The sequence below is a fragment of the Ictidomys tridecemlineatus genome, chromosome 8 (assembly GCF_052094955.1).
Source record: "Ictidomys tridecemlineatus isolate mIctTri1 chromosome 8, mIctTri1.hap1, whole genome shotgun sequence".
Classification (NCBI taxonomy): Eukaryota; Metazoa; Chordata; class Mammalia; order Rodentia; family Sciuridae; genus Ictidomys; species Ictidomys tridecemlineatus.
Window position 1 is genome coordinate 54,128,176 of NC_135484.1, and position 18,383 is coordinate 54,146,558.

An 18,383-nucleotide genomic window follows, 5' to 3' on the forward strand; every position below is an offset into this window, starting at 1 on the left:
TTATTCATGAGTCATTTAAACTATAAAACCAGTTCTCCCAACTTTTGGTCCCAAGCCTATTTATTCTTATGACATAAAAAACTTTGCTAAAGAATCAATTATTGGATATAATATAAGAATCAATACATGTTAAGCAATAATACTTTGGTTTTCCGTAGATCTGTCAATGGATTTATACATATAGTGTTGTCTATTATACAAATACAGGAACCCTTCTGGAAACATCACAAACAGGGCAGATTATTCTTGGCTTAGATGGTTAACTTCCAATATCGGAAAAATGGACAAGGGCTCTGAATCCATATGGTTCTATGGATCTACAATTAGAAATAGTTTTTATGTGCTGCAAAGTTCTAGATTCTCAGTCACTGAAGCAGAAAGTGAGAAACTTTCCAATAAATAAAAATGTGAGCATTTCTAAATAAAAGCTATCATTTGAACTATTTCATCAAGAGGGCATTTCTTAGTTAAGCATTCCTCTAGCAGGTGGTGATTTTTTGTTTTGCTTTGCTTTTTGCTATTCTTTAGTCATTTTTAAATATAATCAGGAGCTCCCTTCGATTAGAATTCAAAAAGTTAAATCACTGATTTTCACAAATCTGATTAGTACCTGAGTATCAGTGGAAAAAAGAAAAAAGTCAAGAAAATGAGATGTTGCATATAAAAATTAACAGTTTTCTTAGGTTTACGAATTACCATGTTGGATTCTATTAGCAATTAGCTCCTGTCTTTTATTATGTAAAGTGGGTTCTCCTTTAGGAAAAAAAAAGTGGGGGGGTGAGGGGGATACAACTTAATATGTTATACTTTACCCACTTTTCTGGAAAAGACCTTTCCCAGTATTCTTGTACAGGGGAAACTGTACGACTTTAAAGAAATCGCTATTGAATTGAGTTCTGAAGCTGATGGAGAGCAATAGTATTGTCCAGATGCCAACTCTAATGCTATCGTCTATTTAAATCCTCATTTTCCTGCTCTCCTCACCAGGCTCCATTGTTCGGACCCTTTAAAAGGCACACGTATTCTTTCTCTTTGGGCTATGCTTTGCTCTTTTTCTCCCCCATCCCCTGTCTTTGAAAAGTGCACTTGTGTCCACAGGAGATCCACTTTGAAGACCAAACAGCCAAATTGCTTCCTGCAGGGTTATGGCTTAGTCACTACAATGTTTCCTTATTTCCTTTTTAACTTTTCCATGGTCCCGTGAAAGACTCTCCTTCTAAAGGTTTTGTGGTCTGGAGAGTTGATCCTTCAATATTATGCTTGGAGGAGTGGCAGGAAGGGGAGGGCAATAATTATCTGAGTAAGAAATAATATGACCTTTGGAATGATTCATATGTGATTTTAAGTCTGAAAATTAACTCACACCAAGATTACTATTTGCTGAAAAAAAAGTAACTACAGGAAAATTGGTGGCCCATCACTGACTTTTCAACCTAGAGACTACTGCCAGCACGCAGTAATGTGTATTGTAGGCCTCTTGGCAGTGTAAACAATGCTTATCTAACTAGTTTTCTTTTCCTTAATCATCTTGTATTAATTTAATAGTAGTTCAACCTAAGAATCCAATCAAAATTGTTTGATAAATGACTCAATTATTTTGCTACAATATTTTTAAAAAATGATCAAAGCTATCTTCTATTTGACTCCCCCTCCCCCACAGTCTATAGAGTATAATATTGTTACTGTAATTAATTGTCCTGCTTTTGGACGACACTTTCATGCATGGTCCTTCTTTCATGCATGGTCCTTCTGTAATCTCACAACCATTCTGTTAGGGGCAGAGTCTTTCTTCTGTCAAATAAATATTTATTAAATACCTACTACATGAAATATACATATCCAACTTTCTATATCTTTTTGCTGATCCATTCAGCAAGCACCTCAGACATTCCATGTTCTAAACTGAGATTCTGATCTTTCCAAAAAATCTGCTTCCATCACCTCTCTGTTGATTGTGACTCCAATGCTTGGGTCAAAACTTTGGAATCAGCGTTGACTTTTCTGCCTAGAAATTGTGCTAGTTGCACCTTTCAAATATAGTCATATGTTACTAATGAGGATGTGTTCTAATGTGTCCTTAGGTGATTTTGTTGTGTGAACATCACAGAATGTACCTACACACTCGTAGATAGTATAGACTGCTGCTATATGTTATAGCTTATTGTTCCTAGGCTCTAAACTTGAACACCATGTTACTGTGCTGAATATCTGTGTATCTAAAAATATAAAAAGAGGTTTGTTCACATTTAAATCACCACAAGCTCATAAATAATGTATTGCACCATGCCATTATAATGACTGTGATGTCACTAGGCAATAGGACCTTTTCCACTTACAGTTATAATTTTATGGGAATACCATTGAATTGCAATTGGTCATTGATCAAAATGTGGTTATGCAGTGCATATAGTCAAGTTTGCTTAATGCAATAGGCTCCTAACTAGTCTCTCTGTGCTAGCTCTAAGTACCTTCTGGCTGTTCCCACTGCAGCAGCATGAATGTTAAAATATAAGTCAAGGCCGGGTGTCATGGCTCACACCTGTAATCCCAGGAGCTAGGGAAGCTGAGGCAGAAGGATCACAAGTTTGAAGCCAGGCTCAGCAACTTAGTGAGGCCCTAAGCAACTTAATAAGATCCTATCTCAAAATAAAAAATAAAAAGGGCTGGGGATGTGGCTCAGTGGCTAAGCACCCCTGGGTTCAATTCCTTGTAACCCCCCCACCCCCAGGAAAAAAAATCACTGTTTCCACTCTTCTGCTTTAAACATTCCCGGGACTCCCCTTCCCACTCAAAGTCAAAGCCAAGTTCTACACAGTGGTCCATAAAGCCCTAGAAAGTCTTCCCGCACTTCCTAGCTTTATCAGTTACTGCTTTGCCCTTCACTTACTCCAGTCACTCTGAACTTCTTTGTTCTTGCAGCCCTGCTGGCCACAGTCCTGCCTTGGGACCTATACACTGGTTTTCCTCTCTGGCACTCTTTTCTCAGACGGTCATGTGGGTTGCTTCCTGAAATTCTCCAGGTCTTAACTCAGGCAGTTCCTTCTCTGTAAGGCCTTTCCTGACCACGCTACCATGGCAACACCCCATCACCCCCTCCACCAGTTTCCACTCTCCTTTTCTACATAGTTTTTCTCCACAGTAGCTATTGCCATCTTTATTTGTCCACAAAGTCCAGGCAATTCTGTGATAAACAACCGCCAAGTTCAGTAGCCTAACACTTAAAATGAATTTCTCACTCATGCAAACCCACTGAAGGACGGAGACTCGAGGCTGCCACCTTCTAGCAGCAATACAGCGATCCAGGATGTTTTCATCTTGTGATTTGATCATCTCAACTTGTGCCTTCCACTGGCTAAAGCAGAAGAGGGCCTGAGGCTATGCACCAGCTTTGGACTGACACTGACATAGGCTGTTTCTGCTCACAGCCCACTGGCCAAAGCTAGTCATAGGCCACATGCAACTGCAAGGGCTAGGAAGTCTGGGCAAGCCTTGGTGTCAAACCCCTGACATTCTGCATCTGTTATAAATATGTTTGTTTCTCTCCACAAGGTAAGTGCCATGATAGCAGGAATTTATACCAGTTATGTTCACTGCTGTATCCCCAGTGCCTAGGACAATTAATAGATAGAATATTTGTGCAAGGAACGGATGGATGAATGATGGACTCACATGGTTTGAGGGAGCAGATAAGCTGATAGTCAAGCCAGCCATATGTTTAGTGCTATGCTGGAAGCAGATTCAGAGAAGAAACAGTGCTGCACAGAGATGGCAAGGAAGGCATCCTTGGAGAGGAGATATTTGAATGCACTCTTGGGTCACAGTAGGCACGTACTAAGGAGAAAGGAAGCAAGGGACAGAGGGGTCCAGAGAAGCAAGTAGTTCTGCCCTTTCCAAGGAAGTCCAGGCCCAGCTTATTGACATGGAAATTTGGGGACAGCCCAGGGAAATGAGGTCTCAGAGGTTCACAGGGGCCAGATTGTGCTCAGCCTTGTAAATGTCACCAAGGAGCCTGGACTTTATCTTGTGAGAAACAGGAAACCCATGTAGGATTTCAAGCAAGGAAATAAGTGGGATTACATTTGGGCAAAGATCCCAGAGAAATTTACAAAGCAATTTGGAGAGACAGTCTCCTATTTAAAATTCTTCTCTGTTCCCTACCAATCTTGGAATTGGTCCCACATCCTAATGAGAGCCTAGGCCTTCATGGTCTGGTCCACTCTTCTGTGCAGGCTCACCTCCCACCACCTCCTCTCAACATCCCCTGCGATCCGCACACAAGTCCCAGCAGACCCTGAACACCACATGGACCGTCAGACCTCACACCTGAGGAGTCAATCTCAAGGCCAGACAGCCAGAGTTTTCTGCTCTTGTTTGGGGCTCTTTCTTCCACATGCCTTTAAGGAGACTCATAAAGCAGCAAGATATCCATGACAGATTTTTAAGTGCCTTCTTTCTTCTGTATTACTGTTGAATGAACAGTCTTTACTATTAGCCCCAAACTTTCCTTGTGGGATCAAGCACACTGGATGAAGGGAAAGGGGCTGGGGAAAGGGTCTTCATCCTAGGAGCTCCTCTCATATCTGGTAAGCTCAGGGGTCTTGCTCCCAGCAACCTTGTCCCAGCCAGTGAGATCAACCCAATGGATTAGCATTTGCCCTGCCTTTTCCCTACATGGGAAAATCACACCAGTCAGGCCTGGATACATGCCACACCCACAGCAAGTAGCTAAACTGCATGGTTCCATTAAAGTCTCTGACAGGTCTTGAGTGTCTCACACTGAAGTAATAGCAGCTGGTAGCTCTTAGGAATGATGTTATCCCTACCATTTATGAGAAAATAGTACGGAAATACTGCATTAACCCGAGAAACTATTCTTCCAATCAATGGGGCAGGATAATATTTGTCTCCCTTTTCCTTTATTTCTACTCCTCACCCTCAACCCAGAATAAACAAAGTGGCACTCTTGGGCAAGAATTTTTAAAAAATCAATTAGCATGATAATATATCACAGCTGTGGTAAGATTAATAATATTAGTAAGAAAAAGATGTGTTTGTCTTACAAGGGTTTGTTTTGGGAATTGCACCCAGGGGTGCTAAACCACTGAACCACATCCTCAGCCCTTTTTTATATTTTATATTTATTTAAACAAGGTCTCAGTGAGTTGCTTAGGGCTGCACCAAGTTGCAGAGGCTGGCTTTGAGCTCATGATCCTTCTGCCTCAGCCTCCTGAGCTGCTGGGATTACTGGAATGTGCCACCAACCTGGCTGTAGGTTTGTTTTAAAGTGTCTTAACCCTCCTCTCTGGTTCCACTGAGGGGTGAGCTCACTGGGCTTGATGAGCTGGGATCAAGAGAGGAGGGCAGAGAGGCAAGGGGTGAGGGAGTGAGGGGAGATTGGAGACATCTGTGTATAGTAGGGGATAGGAATTTGGGATGTTTATTAGGTAAGAAGATAAAAAATGGAAGGCTGTCTTGGGTACAATGGAAGGTAGGACTCTAAATGACTGGGTGGCAAAAATACTTCCCACCATCTAAAGCTTAACTGTTCAGGATCGTAACCTCTAGTCACATGTGACCATTAAGCCTTGAAATGTGACTTGTTGGAGCCAAAATGGGTTTTCCGTATTAAACAGAACCAGATTTTAAAGACAATATCAAAAAAAAAAAATTTAAAAAGGGAGTAGTATCTCATCAGTGATTCCTTAGTGAAATAACTTAGACCCTGTTTCAAAATAAAAAGGTCTGAGAATGTAGCTTAGTGTTAGAGTGCCCGTGGATTCAATCCCCAATACCCAACCCCCCAAATTTAAGTTCATATGTGTCTTTGAATGTTTTTAAATATGACTATTGGAATTTTAAAAATTGTGTGTTGCTTGCATTTTGCTTCTGCATAGGCTGATCTAGCCTGCACCTAGGAGCAACGGTTCACAGAAAGGTTTCACACCCTTACAGATATGACAGGCACATTAGCTTAGAATATGATTTGTTTCGTATTAAAAAAAGTTTTATTTTTCATATTTGTCAATCACTGTCAAACAGTGTCTTTTAAGAGTATTAACTTCATGGGCTAGAGATAGAGCCCAGTTGGTAGAGCACAAGGCCCTGGGTTCAATCCTCAGCACTGAAAAAAAAAAAAAAGTATTAAATTCATATTAAAGCCCATCTTTAGGAATAAACTTTCTAGATTTTGAGATGGAAAATTTGCAAGACTTTACAATAGCCCACCAAACCATAGAAATGCTCAACTTTGTTTCCGAATAAAGGGTCTTTTGTTAGGATTGAAATTTCACTTTTTTTTTTGTTCCAGGGATTGATCTAGGAGCACTTAAACACCGAGCCACATCCCCAGACCTTTTTATTTTTGTTTTGAGACAGGGTCTTGCTAAGTTGCTGAGGGCCTCACTAAGTTGCTGAGGCTGATCTCAAACCTGCAATCCTCCTGCCTCAAGCCTCCTAAGCTGCTGGGATTACAGGCGTGCACCACCATGATCAGCTAAGGGATGGTTTTCAATGCAAAGGATTAAGAGAATGTTTTGTTTTGTTTTTGATACGGGATGGGGGTGGGTAAAGTGGATTACAAGAGTTCACATGCCTGACTCTAGGATTGAAGTTCTAAAGAGGCTATAGAAAAATATGTTCAAGAGACATCAAAAGCACCAGAGGGCAAACAGGCTTTTTGAAAAAATAGAAATTTTTTGTTGTTGTTTCATGTTTTTCTAATTTGTCTCTATCCCCTCCCCCCCCCCCTTTATAAAATTCTATTTTTACATTCAGGGCTTAGAAAACAGCAAAGGGCCAAAATGGTACCGCTAGCAATGTCAAGGGGGAACTTGTAAGAGCTTCCTTGTAAGAACATGTGGTTCTCAGGAGAAGAAAACCCATAAAGCACCATATGCTCTCTGTTCACGATGCATCAACAATTCAGCAGCTCAACCTCTCTTTCCATGGTGGCCTTAGAGCTGCTCTTAGGGTGCTCTCTGTCTGGCTTGTGCCCTCAAGTGGACACTGTATTTTATTGTGGTTAGAAACGTATTTTCCCTTTTACTACAATTTTTAAAAAACAAAACCAAAAACCATAAGCCTAAGAAACACCCTATTACTCCACCATGTTAACTGATTTGAATTGTAAGGAAAAAGTTGACTTGGGAGACAAGATAGTCAAGGAAGAATAACTCACAGCAGAGCACCTCACCTTGTGCTCAGCAGATGTCCCATGGACATAGTGGTGAGTTCCCAGGCCTTGTGAGGTGCCCAAGCCTCCTCGTGTCATATTGACCCAAGAACTATCTTCCATGGTGGGGACCAGTTTCCCTGAAACTAAGGTAAGGCCTGAAGTATTGATTGTCAAAGTTCGCTCGATGGATCTGAAATAGTTCAGAATTCCCAAGCAGGTACGCTGAAACAAAGAGAAGAACAGAATCAAGACCCTGCCCTTTGCCTTGTCCCACACTACAGAGTGAAACTTCAGGAGGTGACGGGGTGGCAGGCCAACCCTACTGTGGAGAAAGGAACACACTGCCTCAGAAAGGGATTGGTTTCATGTTAAAAATAAATAAATAAAAGAATAAAGAGCAAAAGCATAGAAATAAATTACTACTGAAGAGCAGAGAGACCCCTTTCTAGACCATCAGACATTTCTGATACCTGAAACCAGTATGCTGGGCCATCCACATACCTGCAGCGACCTGATTCGCAGGTGGCGCAGACACAGAAAGGACAAGTAGGCCCCTTTCATCGAGACAGGGTTCCCATCACTGAGCTCGGCTTCATCATCCAAGCCCAGCACTTGTAGGGCCATTGCATAGTTGTACCTTTAGTAAGCAAGAGAAATATAATAAATTTTTTCCATCTCACAGGAGTTCAACAATTCACATACAAATCAAAGTCATTTTATTTAACATAAAGAAATTTCACAATAGCTTCCCTTTTAAAAAAAAGCACTGGAGCGGAAATAATTACGCTGTGTATAAATATAAAAAGAAATTTCTCTTAGCAATTACTCTCATTAAAAAGAGTCCTAGGGTGAAACATTACTTTAGTTGTATGACCTTTTTAACATTCTTGCTTTCATTCCAACTCCAAATATTTTTGAGTTAACATGTAAGCGACATATTAATCAATCACTCGATTTTTCCTAAAATTGTTAATCCATTTTCTTGAGTCACCAATAAAATGATTTATGATTTAATTTTACCCTGTCTCATTTTTCTGCTTGAGAGGCCCATCAGCACATTGACTGAGACTTATTCGTGTTAGCACATTTTCATTTTGTTCCACTGAAAGGTCATTCTCCTTCATATTTGCATTCTATCAAAAAAATAAAACATTTGCAACATTATTAACAAAATCATAACAGGTTCTTATAAAATTAAACCTCATGATCCATATTTAGACGCATTAGCGGAAGAGCTCCTTGATCCATTTCAACCTGACATATGAAAATCTGGAGGGTCATTGTTTCAGTAGCTAAGTCTTTGTTTTATGAAAACATTCACAGCTTTTAAATAGTAGCCACCCCCAAAATTATTGCCTTTTGCATGATTCAATTTATAAAAAGCCAATACATTTTTCAAGAATATGTGTGCCTGGAACCTTGGACCTCTGTTCTTAAAGAGAGATCAATGAATTTAAACCCTCCTTCTACCCATTAGCTATATGATCAGTCATTTAAAGTCTTGCACCTGAGGGCTGGGGGATATAGCTCAGTTGGTAGAGTGCTTGCCTCACATGCACAAGGCCCTGGGTCCAATCCCCAGCAAGAAATAAATAAATAAAGTCTTGCACCTGTTTCCTCCACAGTTGTCAAATGACATGAGTGTGGGAAATGGAATATGTGAGAATTGAATGACAGAATTATAGAAAGCCTCCAGCTTAGTGCCAGGTACCTAATAGTTCCTCAGAATGCCATTTCTCTCCTCCATGAATTGTAGTCGTCGGCCAGACCTGTAGGATGTGTCGTGGAATTCGTGGTTTGCATTTCCACAGTCATCTTTCCAGACACCAAGAAAGGTGCTGTCATACACAGGGGCCCCAGGGCAAACTGGGAAGAAGGCGATTTCTGTGGTCCTGCCCCTGGTTCTCTAGACAGCCTCTTCTTGGATGCCCTCTTTACCTGTCCCTGGGCATGCACCCCATTCTTTTACAGTGGCACTGATCCCCACATTAAGTACTGAGTAGCAATGACTGAGGTTCCTCTCTGGGTTCTAACAGTTGATTCTTGGAATTTCAACAAGTCCTTATGGCAGAAACTACTAGTTGTTCCCCAGTAGCAGCTCTTTCTCTCTTTTTCTACAATAAAATATCTATCTTGTCATTTGGCCACTCAGATAAAGATGATATTTCTGTGAGTTAATAAATTAAAAAAAAAAAAAAGCATTCCCAAGCCTCTCTCTCTTGGTGTAGTTACATGACCAATGGACTGGGGAAATGTGCCAGGTTGTATCTTCTAGGAATATCCCTGATGAGGCAGCTTGCCCACCCCATCCTCCATCCTGCTGCTTAAAACATGAAGGTGACAGCTGGAATTCCATCTTGGGCCACGTGTTGATCTCCAATAAGGAGGCCACACTTGTTGGAAATTCTGGGACAGACTGATTTGAGGTGCCTGAGGACTTCATGGAGCAGAGCTGCCATGCCAGCTCTGTACTTCCTACTTCTAGATGTTCATCGGAAGGCAAGAAAGAGAAATTTCCATCTCTCCTGAATGACAGAATGTATAGAAAGCCTCCAGCTTAATCCTTAATCTTTAATCCTCTGCCATTTTGTTTCCCTACAACCAGCAGCCAAACCTAATTTTAACTAATCTGGTCCCCAGGGCTCTGAAGACAGACTACCAGGCTTCATGACTGGCAGTTGGGTGGACAACTTTGATAGGGACCACAGGAAGAATAGGTGAGTGAGAATGCTGGTTATCATTGGGTGGTTGTCCATTCTACCGGTGGGTAGAGTTATTTCCTGTGTATTGCGGGTCAGTGTACCCATCAGTGTATCCTGGGTAAGTATATCACAGCCCTAGGACTATGACATGGTACACTCCCGTTCCTAAAAATGGACACACAAGATCATCATCCCAACATGAAGAAAATCTCTATTAAAAAAAAAACTGCATGAAAATAAAAACTATCTGAGAGAGCTGAAATTCTACAATTCTCTCGAGTGTGGGGGGAGAGGGCTTCTCTGGAGCCTTTCGCCAGCTGGGCCTGTGGTGTGCTCAGGCTGCAGTTCAGCCCTGACCTATGTGGTCTCGGAGGGAAAACTCTGAGCCACATCCTTTCTCGGATGCTATTGTAACTTTTTCAGCTGCTTCTAAAATTACCCAGAATTACACAGAAAAGAGCAGAAAGTGACATCAAGTGACAGCAAAAGACGTTTGAAGGAATGAACAAACCACAAAAGTACTGTCTGGCTAGCGGATTGCCAGGAAGAAAGGAAGGGGGCACAGACAGGCTGGGATGAGGAAGAGGATATAGTCCAACATCCTCTGGGAAGAGGGAATCAACCACAGCCATGAAAGAAAACTGCTTTGGAAATACCAAAAACCAGGAATGTAATCAACAGTGCAGGTAAGCAGGAAGCCACCCAGAATCCAGAATGACAACACCTTCTGTGCGCACACTTGCTTCATGAGTAGATATACCTTTGACTTTTATTGACCTTCACCCTGCCTGTGGCTGGGTCCTTGTTAGCATGACCAAATTTATATATTTTCAGTTCTGAGATTTCACCTGATTGCAGATCTTATTTCCTTTTGGGAAGTTGAAAAACACATGGGATGGGGAAGTTGGATAGGAGGAATGAAAGGAAAAGTAAGTATTATGCATTTCCCCATCCCCAAATGTCTCCACGATTTAATGTGTGTTTATCCATGGACAAAAAGAATAGGATATATACAAAAGGTTCACAATATTGTTGTTATTTTAGGTGATAAAATGATGGTTGATTTTTTTTCTTTCTTTCTTATAATTTTCTGTTTCTCACATTTTCCATGATAAATACATGCCAATATTTTTTTTTAAAAAACCAGTTTTTAAAAAAAGTAAATGCCATTTTGAGCCTGGATATGGTATTTCTGCCACTTTACCACTCACTCCATAAGGTTAAAAAATAGTGACTGATTTAAACCACAAATTTAAAAACACCATGGTTAATAGTAGATTATAATGTCCAAACCTAGCCATTTTAACAAACAAGTACTTTCTTGGTGATATGGTTTGAACATGAGGTGTTCCCCAAAAGCTCACATGAGAGACAACGAGAGAAGGTTCAGAGAAGAAATGATTGGGTTATGAGAGCCTGAACCCAATTAGTGAATTAATCCCCTGCATTAGGGGAGTAGCTTTGCAGTATATTTCGTATCTTGTGAGTGGAGTCTCTCTCTCTCTCTCTGCTTTTTGATCATCATGTGAGCTGCTTCCCTCTGCCACACTCTACTGCCATGATGTCCTGCCTCACCTCCAGCCCCAAGGAATGAAGCCAGCTGTCCATGGACTGAGACCTCTGAAACTGTGAGTCCCCAAATAAACTTTTCCTCCTTTAAAATTGTTCTTGTTGGGTATTTTACTTACAGTGACAAAAAAAAAAAAAAAAATCTGACTAAAATTCTTACAGAATGGCATGGGACCATCTACCTAACAAATTACAGACTCAGCAGAATCCACAAAGACCTCGCTGGTTCATTCCTTGTCCTAACCAGGACAATGACTAAATATATATAATTTTTAATTTTCGAAGGAAAATAAAAGTATTATAGTCCATTTTGACCAGAATTATCTCATTTTAGTTATACCTGATCTTGAATTAATAATTGGACATTAAAAATTTTTTTTCTATATTCCCCAAACCTATATCTTTAAGTAAATATAGAATTAGATTTTGCTAGAAAAGAAGGTCCAACCTTCAATTAAAGCCCAATTTGAAATGTGATAGAAACATTAAAACATTATCAAGTTCAGACAAACATCTCCAGTGTTTGCTCACAATAGTTATAGGAAACAGAAACCCGCATAAGTTGCTGGTGTGGGGAATGGTTTAAACACCTTGGCAAGATTCATGTAAAAGGGCTGGGATGTGGCTCAAGCGGTAGCGCGCTCGCCTAGCATGCGTGCGGCCCAGGTTCGATCCTCAGCAGCACCACATACCAACAAAGATGTTGTGTCCGCCGAGAACTAAGAAAAAATAAATAAAATGTTAAAATTCTCTCTCTCTCTCTCTCTCTGTCCCCCCTCTCACTTTCTCTTAAAAAAAAAAAAAGATTCATGTAAAAGTTTTTGTGCATATTCTTTGACCCAGAAAATCCACCTTTAAATATCTACTCTAAAGAAACACATACACAAGAAAGTTCAGTAGGACTTCTTTTTACTAGAAGAAAAATTGGCAGCTACTTTCCATGAAGACAGCTGTCTAAACTGTGGCCTGCTAGAAAATATCATATAGCCATTAAAAAGAGCAGCAAGGCAGATCTTCAAGACAGATTGTTGTACAAAAAAAGCCAGTTACAGACGGACAGTCTCATGGTGTGACATGTCATTTATACAGAAAACTGAAACAAAATTATTCTCTCTCTCTCTTTTTATGGGAATATACATATGCATGTAAATGCACTGAAAAGGCAGGGAGTAATACTAGTGTTTACCTCTGGGGAGATGGAACGAAGAGCAACACTTGGGAAGAGGGTGGTCAAGGAGGAATTAACTCTTGAGTTATCTTTTCATCTTTTACAAGGCTGAGGGGCATATGGGAACTCTTTGTACTACCTTGGAACATTTCTGTAAATGAAGAATTTATTTACTACTGCCGTAGTTTAAAATTATTAGTTTTTAAATTCCTTAAAAAGAAAAAATGGTAACTATATGGAGAAACCTGGCAAACACCCTCAGCTGAACCTAGTGAACAAAATTAGCTTGACTAGTGATGAATCCTATTGATTTCCCAATCCCTGGTGTGATGTGATGAGAGGGGCCTTTTGTCTCTGTTGTACTCTTTCACTTAAACCCATAACCCCAGCAGAACCATGAGAAAAAAATCAGAAAAAAAATCAAATTAGGGATCTGTCTAGAAGTCACCTGGCCAGAACTCCTAAAGACCGTCAAGGTCACAATAAACAAAGGAAGACTAAGAAACTATCACGGACCAGAGGAAACAAGGGAGATGTGATCAAATGCACTGTCTTAACCTGTACAGAGTCCCAGAGCAGAAAAGAGAATATTAATGGAAAATTTGGTGAAATCCAAATGAAGACTAGTTTAGTTAGGAGTCATGCACCAATGTTTGTTCCTTAGGTGTGACAAATGTACCATAGTGATGTAAGATGTTAATAACAGGCAAAACTGGAGAAGGGCTCTACAGGAACTCTTTGTACCACCTTGACAATGTTTCTGCAAATATCAAACTATAACAAAATAAAACTTTTATTAAAAAAAAAAAAAACTAAGGAAAGGTTACTGGTAAACAGCATTCTCCTGGAATTGATCAGAAGCTGTTTTGTGTTTGCGTAGCAGGAATTACATTCTGCCGTGGCTGTCAAAATGTCAGTCTGATGAGATTTGCTTTCCTTTGTGCAGAAGGCGCTGAAGAAAGTTATTTGTCATGGGATGTTGGTTGCCACTTGCCAGCTTCAGAACCAGAGTGCTGACCAGCATACAGATGCTAAACTTGGTACTTGACTGCTACATGCTTGTAAATCAGTAACTGAGCTTTAAAATTCAGAGCCACATTCCTGTGCTTCCTCCCAGCTGCCACATTTTTTTTTGCTTCATCCTAATCTCATCTGACTAGTATTCAACATTCAGAATGGCAATACGCTACCATTGGGGCTCTGATACAGTGTAAAGTGACAGAAATGCTTGAAGAGGTCACATATTATCACCCACAGGAAAATGGAAAGGAAGGTTGAAAACATTGTTTTTGCCTCAGAGTTTTTTTTGTTTTTTGTTTTTTTTTTGTACCTAGAATTGAAACCAGGGACACTTAACCACGGAGCTACATCCCCACCCCTTCTTATTTTTTACTTTGACCCAGGGTCTCACTAAGTTGCTTACGGTCTTGTTAAATTTGTTGAGGCTAGTCTCCAACTTGTGATCCTCCTGCCTCAGCCTCCTGAGCCACCGGGATTACAGGTAAGCACCCATATACCTGGCTCAAAGCTGCCTTTCTTAAACCCAGTGCTATTTTCTGTTCCCTTCTTGGAAAGCTCTCCTCCAGGCTTTTTTCATGGCAGCTGCTTCTCAACCATTAGATGTCAGCTCAGATGCCACCTCCATCCCTACCAAGAGATCTTGGCTGCCCTCTACCAAAGCGTGCTCCTTTCTGCCCATTGTTCTCTGCCCCTGTGGCTTCTTTGTGGCAATCACAAGTTAAGAAATCTAGATTTACTTCTCTGTTCACTTATTTATTGCATGTTGCTCCAGGGGCAAGGACCCGTCTGTTTCATTTCCTGCACCCAGCGTAATTCCTGGCACAAAGGTAGGATCTGAGTAACAACTGCTGAAGGAATGAATGAGTCAGACTAACATGTAGGGTGACTTGTGTTCCTTATCTGCCTCTCTCGTGCCCCACCTCTGGAATCTAAAAATAAACAGGTATTCTAAGCTCTTTATGGTCTATTAACCATAAAAATCAACTTGAAAATACCCATGTTTTTCTCCCTCTGGTCCAATCCAAGAACAACATTTATGTCAGTAAGTAGTAAGGAGAAGTGGTTTTCTTCTTTCTTCCTCCCTTCCACTTTTTGCTTTTCTTTTCTTTCTTTCTTTTTTTTTTTTTTTTTTAACATTTGGCCATCTCCTTCAGCACAGACATTGGTGACAGCATAGACTGCATCTGTTTTGTACCTGACTTTCCAACCCCTCTGCTGGTGGAAGGAAGCAGAAACGAAGAAAGAAGCATCAGTTCTCCCTCCACTGTGTGGTAGGGAAAGGCAGGCTGGAACCTTCCACTTCAATTCAACCATGGCCCCTCATGCTATTGCCCTATCTGTGAGTTCCTACCACTCGATACCTACCTGAGGCCTCATCTCTGGAAGTCACTGTGAACCCTCTGCTGTTCACTGGCATGGAGATCCCACTAAGTGCCCATGGGAACTACTAAACTTAGTGACCAGTGGCCAGGCAACACCCTGGATCCTATGCTTTCCCACAATTTCAAACATGAAACTCTTTGTACAACTCCATCTTCCTTTGCCTCCCACCTCTTCCTCACTCCTGTTCCCCTCCTTCAGTTCCAATGAGCCCCCTAAGAGTTTGACTCCTCCTGCTGTCCCAGCCAATGAGGAACATAGATTTGTGCTGATGGCCTTCAGACTTAGTATTAAAACATCCTGGATAAAACATGATCATTGCATCAGCATCAGAGGCAAACTGTCCAGGACTCTAGAAGCCGAGAAATTGTTCAGAGTTACCAAGGGCTGACTCTGCCTCCTCCTTTCTTCTCCACTACCCTCCATCCTCACAGTTTAGTTCAATGAGTTGGAGCATAAATGTTTTAAAATACCCCTTGGTTAGTATAAGTTCTTCCTGAATGGTGACATAAACCTCAGTGCAAAAGGCCGAAAGTATAAGGAAAGTGTGACTATTTATTTAACTCTGGCAGGAAGCTAAAAGCATCACTGGTAGTTGCATGCCCCATCAGAGAATTGGGGAGCCAGAGAGATAAATGCTGCCTCTGCTCCTGACCTGTGCAGCCAACTCATTGCTCATTAGATTCTCTAGATCTCATTCAAATAGATTTAAAAGATGCACAAGAGTGTTGTGTTTGTGTGTTCATGTGTGTGCACGTGTGTTTGCTTCCAGCCACTCCACAAGTCACCTGACCACTTCAGGTCTCACTCACCCGCAACCCCGGCCTGGGAAGATAGGCCAGGAGAGGCTCCTCTGTCCAGCAATCTACTCAATCAACTTCCCCACAACTTTGACTTCAGACAATTTTCAGTTACTCTATGATTCCTGCTAAGGTTGAAAGTAATAGAATTTGTGGAAAATGGGTTCACAACAAATTCATGTCCTCTTGCTTTAAGTGGGGCCTCTTGGCTATGTGCTCATCTCTATAGTCTTCTCTCACTGATGGTCCTGTGGCCATCCTCATGGTGACTCACCTCGACACAGGCCACTCTGAACTTCCACCTCAGTAATGTCGACAAATTGTGCCTCCTCTGTCTCTCTCTGTCTCTGTCTCTCTCTCTCTCTCTCCCCCCGCCTCCCTCCCTCCCTCCTTTCCTCTCTGTATTAGCCAGAACCAGGCATCAGTGCCTGCATCTTATTTTTTGCACCTAAAAGTTCTCTATCTTATTCACTTCAAGGCAAGTGATATCATTCTCCCTTTTTCAAAATTATTTCTCTACCTGGTTTCTTCATCCCATCTCCTCCTTCTCCTCCAGAGTCATCTGTCTCTCCATTTACCCCTTTCATTTCCTCCACCTCTTCTTCTCCATTTCCCCTCCCTCACAGACCAGACCATAAACACATCAGGGTCTTCGCATCTTAAAGAAGCAAATGACGTGAAACTCTTCCCTTAAAGTGATAAATAAATTATAGCAGATTATCCTTCAAAAACATGGTGGCATTGTGAAGACAAACGCCCACTAGCTTTGTGCGGAGACTTCCTTTCACTGCCAAACTTCATGTCCATCCTAAACGGCAGCTACCTAACTAGCCTCTTTGCCTTTGGCCTCTCCCTCCAGGAATCCAACTCACACCAGCTGCCATATGAATCTTCCTAAAAATTATGCCTTTGTATATGTCACTTTTCTTACAGGATTAAGCACAAATTCCCTCAGCTGGGATTTATGGGCAAATTCACAACCTACCTCTGTTTCTGCCTCTCCCAGTCCCTCCCCCACAAAAAAAGGTCTCTTCACTGTATTTCCTCATGAATCTTCTACTCGACCAGCTGGACTGCATCATGGGTGGCATTTCCTCTGCATCATCTTTCATGGTGTCCCTCCTCGAATGCACTCCTCACTTTCCCCCCCACCGATTGCCTAAGCTCCTCACTTGCTTCAAGTCTAGCTCATTACCTGCTCCTCCAAGAGGCTTTCCCCACTAGCACCAGGCCAGAGGGGACTGCCTCCCGCCAGACACTCTCAGTAGTTAATAACTGCCCAGCTCACTGGGGGCTGATCACCAGGATGTGCAGTCTTGCACTGATATGCTCAGCTGTAGTCTATGTCCTGGCAGAAATATATTATATTATACCTCTTTATATCCCTCTTTTCTATTGGCACTTAATCTTTCTTATAATGAAAATAAGCCTGGCTAGGTAATAAAGCTTTTCATAAGAGGGTCACAGAAAAACCATCAACGAACATTTCTCAGAACTGCAAACAGGTTGAAAAGGAGGACATATTGATTATTTCTTCTTCTTCTCCTCCTTTTTTTTTTTTTTTTTGATACTGAGGATAGAACCCAGGGGTGCTTAACCAGTGAGCCACAACCCCAGCCCCCACCCTTTTTAAATTTTATTTAGAGACAGGATCTTGCTGAGTTGCTAAGTGCCTTGATAAGTTGCTGAGGCTGGCTTTGAACACACGATCCTCCTGCCTAAGGCTCCTGAGCTGCTGGGATTACAGGTATGTACCACCACACCTGGCATATTGGTTATTTCTTCATCTGGTACCTGGTAGAGGTTGACATTGCTATAAATGTTCTCCCAGATCTGGTCATAGTTGCACTGAGGCGAACTCTGGGAAGACATGAAAGACGGATGGTGCGGAGATAGCATGATTATCTTGGCAGCATGGTCCTGGAGTACTTGCATTACTCGCTTGGGGTTAGAGATCTTAGGTAGAACAGAGAGGAGAAGGAATTGTTAGCAGAAACATTTTCCCCTTCTTCTAAGCTAGCATTTGGTCATACACACACACACACACACACACACACACACACACACGAACAAGAAAGAAACCCAAGATGGGGACTTTATTCAATTAAAAATAACATTGAATTTAAGCATCACGATTACCCAAACATGTTCATTCACTCAACATCATAAATATTCAAATATGCATAGTAACTCAAAATTCTGTGACCACCCCCAAGACAGTATCAGGTAGCATTTGCACAAGTGTTGTGGCACCAATGAAATTATAACATCCATCAGCTCTAGATGAAACTGAAGGAACTGCTATGAGATGGAGGAAGAACAGCAGAGAAGCAGAATGAGAAACCAGACATAGAACTGGGCTTATATCCTTCCTGGAATCGTGGCTTTTCCACCCAGAACAGAGTATGTCGACCTAACAAAAAGACTGGGGATCTCTCTCCCCAGATTCTGGAGGCATGGAATTGAATAATGGCCCCAGAATTGAACATCAACTTCAAGGATACATGTATTACTATATCATTTTAGTATCACCAAGAACCTCAAAAATCCCAGAAAATAACAAATGTTGG

At 41.4% G+C, this 18,383-nt stretch overlaps 1 protein-coding gene across 7 annotated transcripts in view; it reads right to left on the reverse strand.

Moving 5' to 3' along the window:
• Positions 1-18,383, reverse strand: part of LOC101969599 (uncharacterized) — a 171,852-nt gene that overhangs the window by 99,056 nt on the left and 54,413 nt on the right. For all 7 annotated transcript variants that reach the window (XM_040283177.2, XM_078019519.1, XM_021729725.3 and 4 more), the window contains 4 exons: positions 17,608-17,769; positions 8,195-8,307; positions 7,676-7,811; positions 7,193-7,396 (listed from right to left, as the gene is read on the reverse strand). In XM_040283177.2, the coding sequence (XP_040139111.2) occupies positions 7,193-7,396; positions 7,676-7,811; positions 8,195-8,307; positions 17,608-17,769 (615 nt within the window). The remainder of the gene's footprint in view (positions 1-7,192; positions 7,397-7,675; positions 7,812-8,194; positions 8,308-17,607; positions 17,770-18,383) is intronic.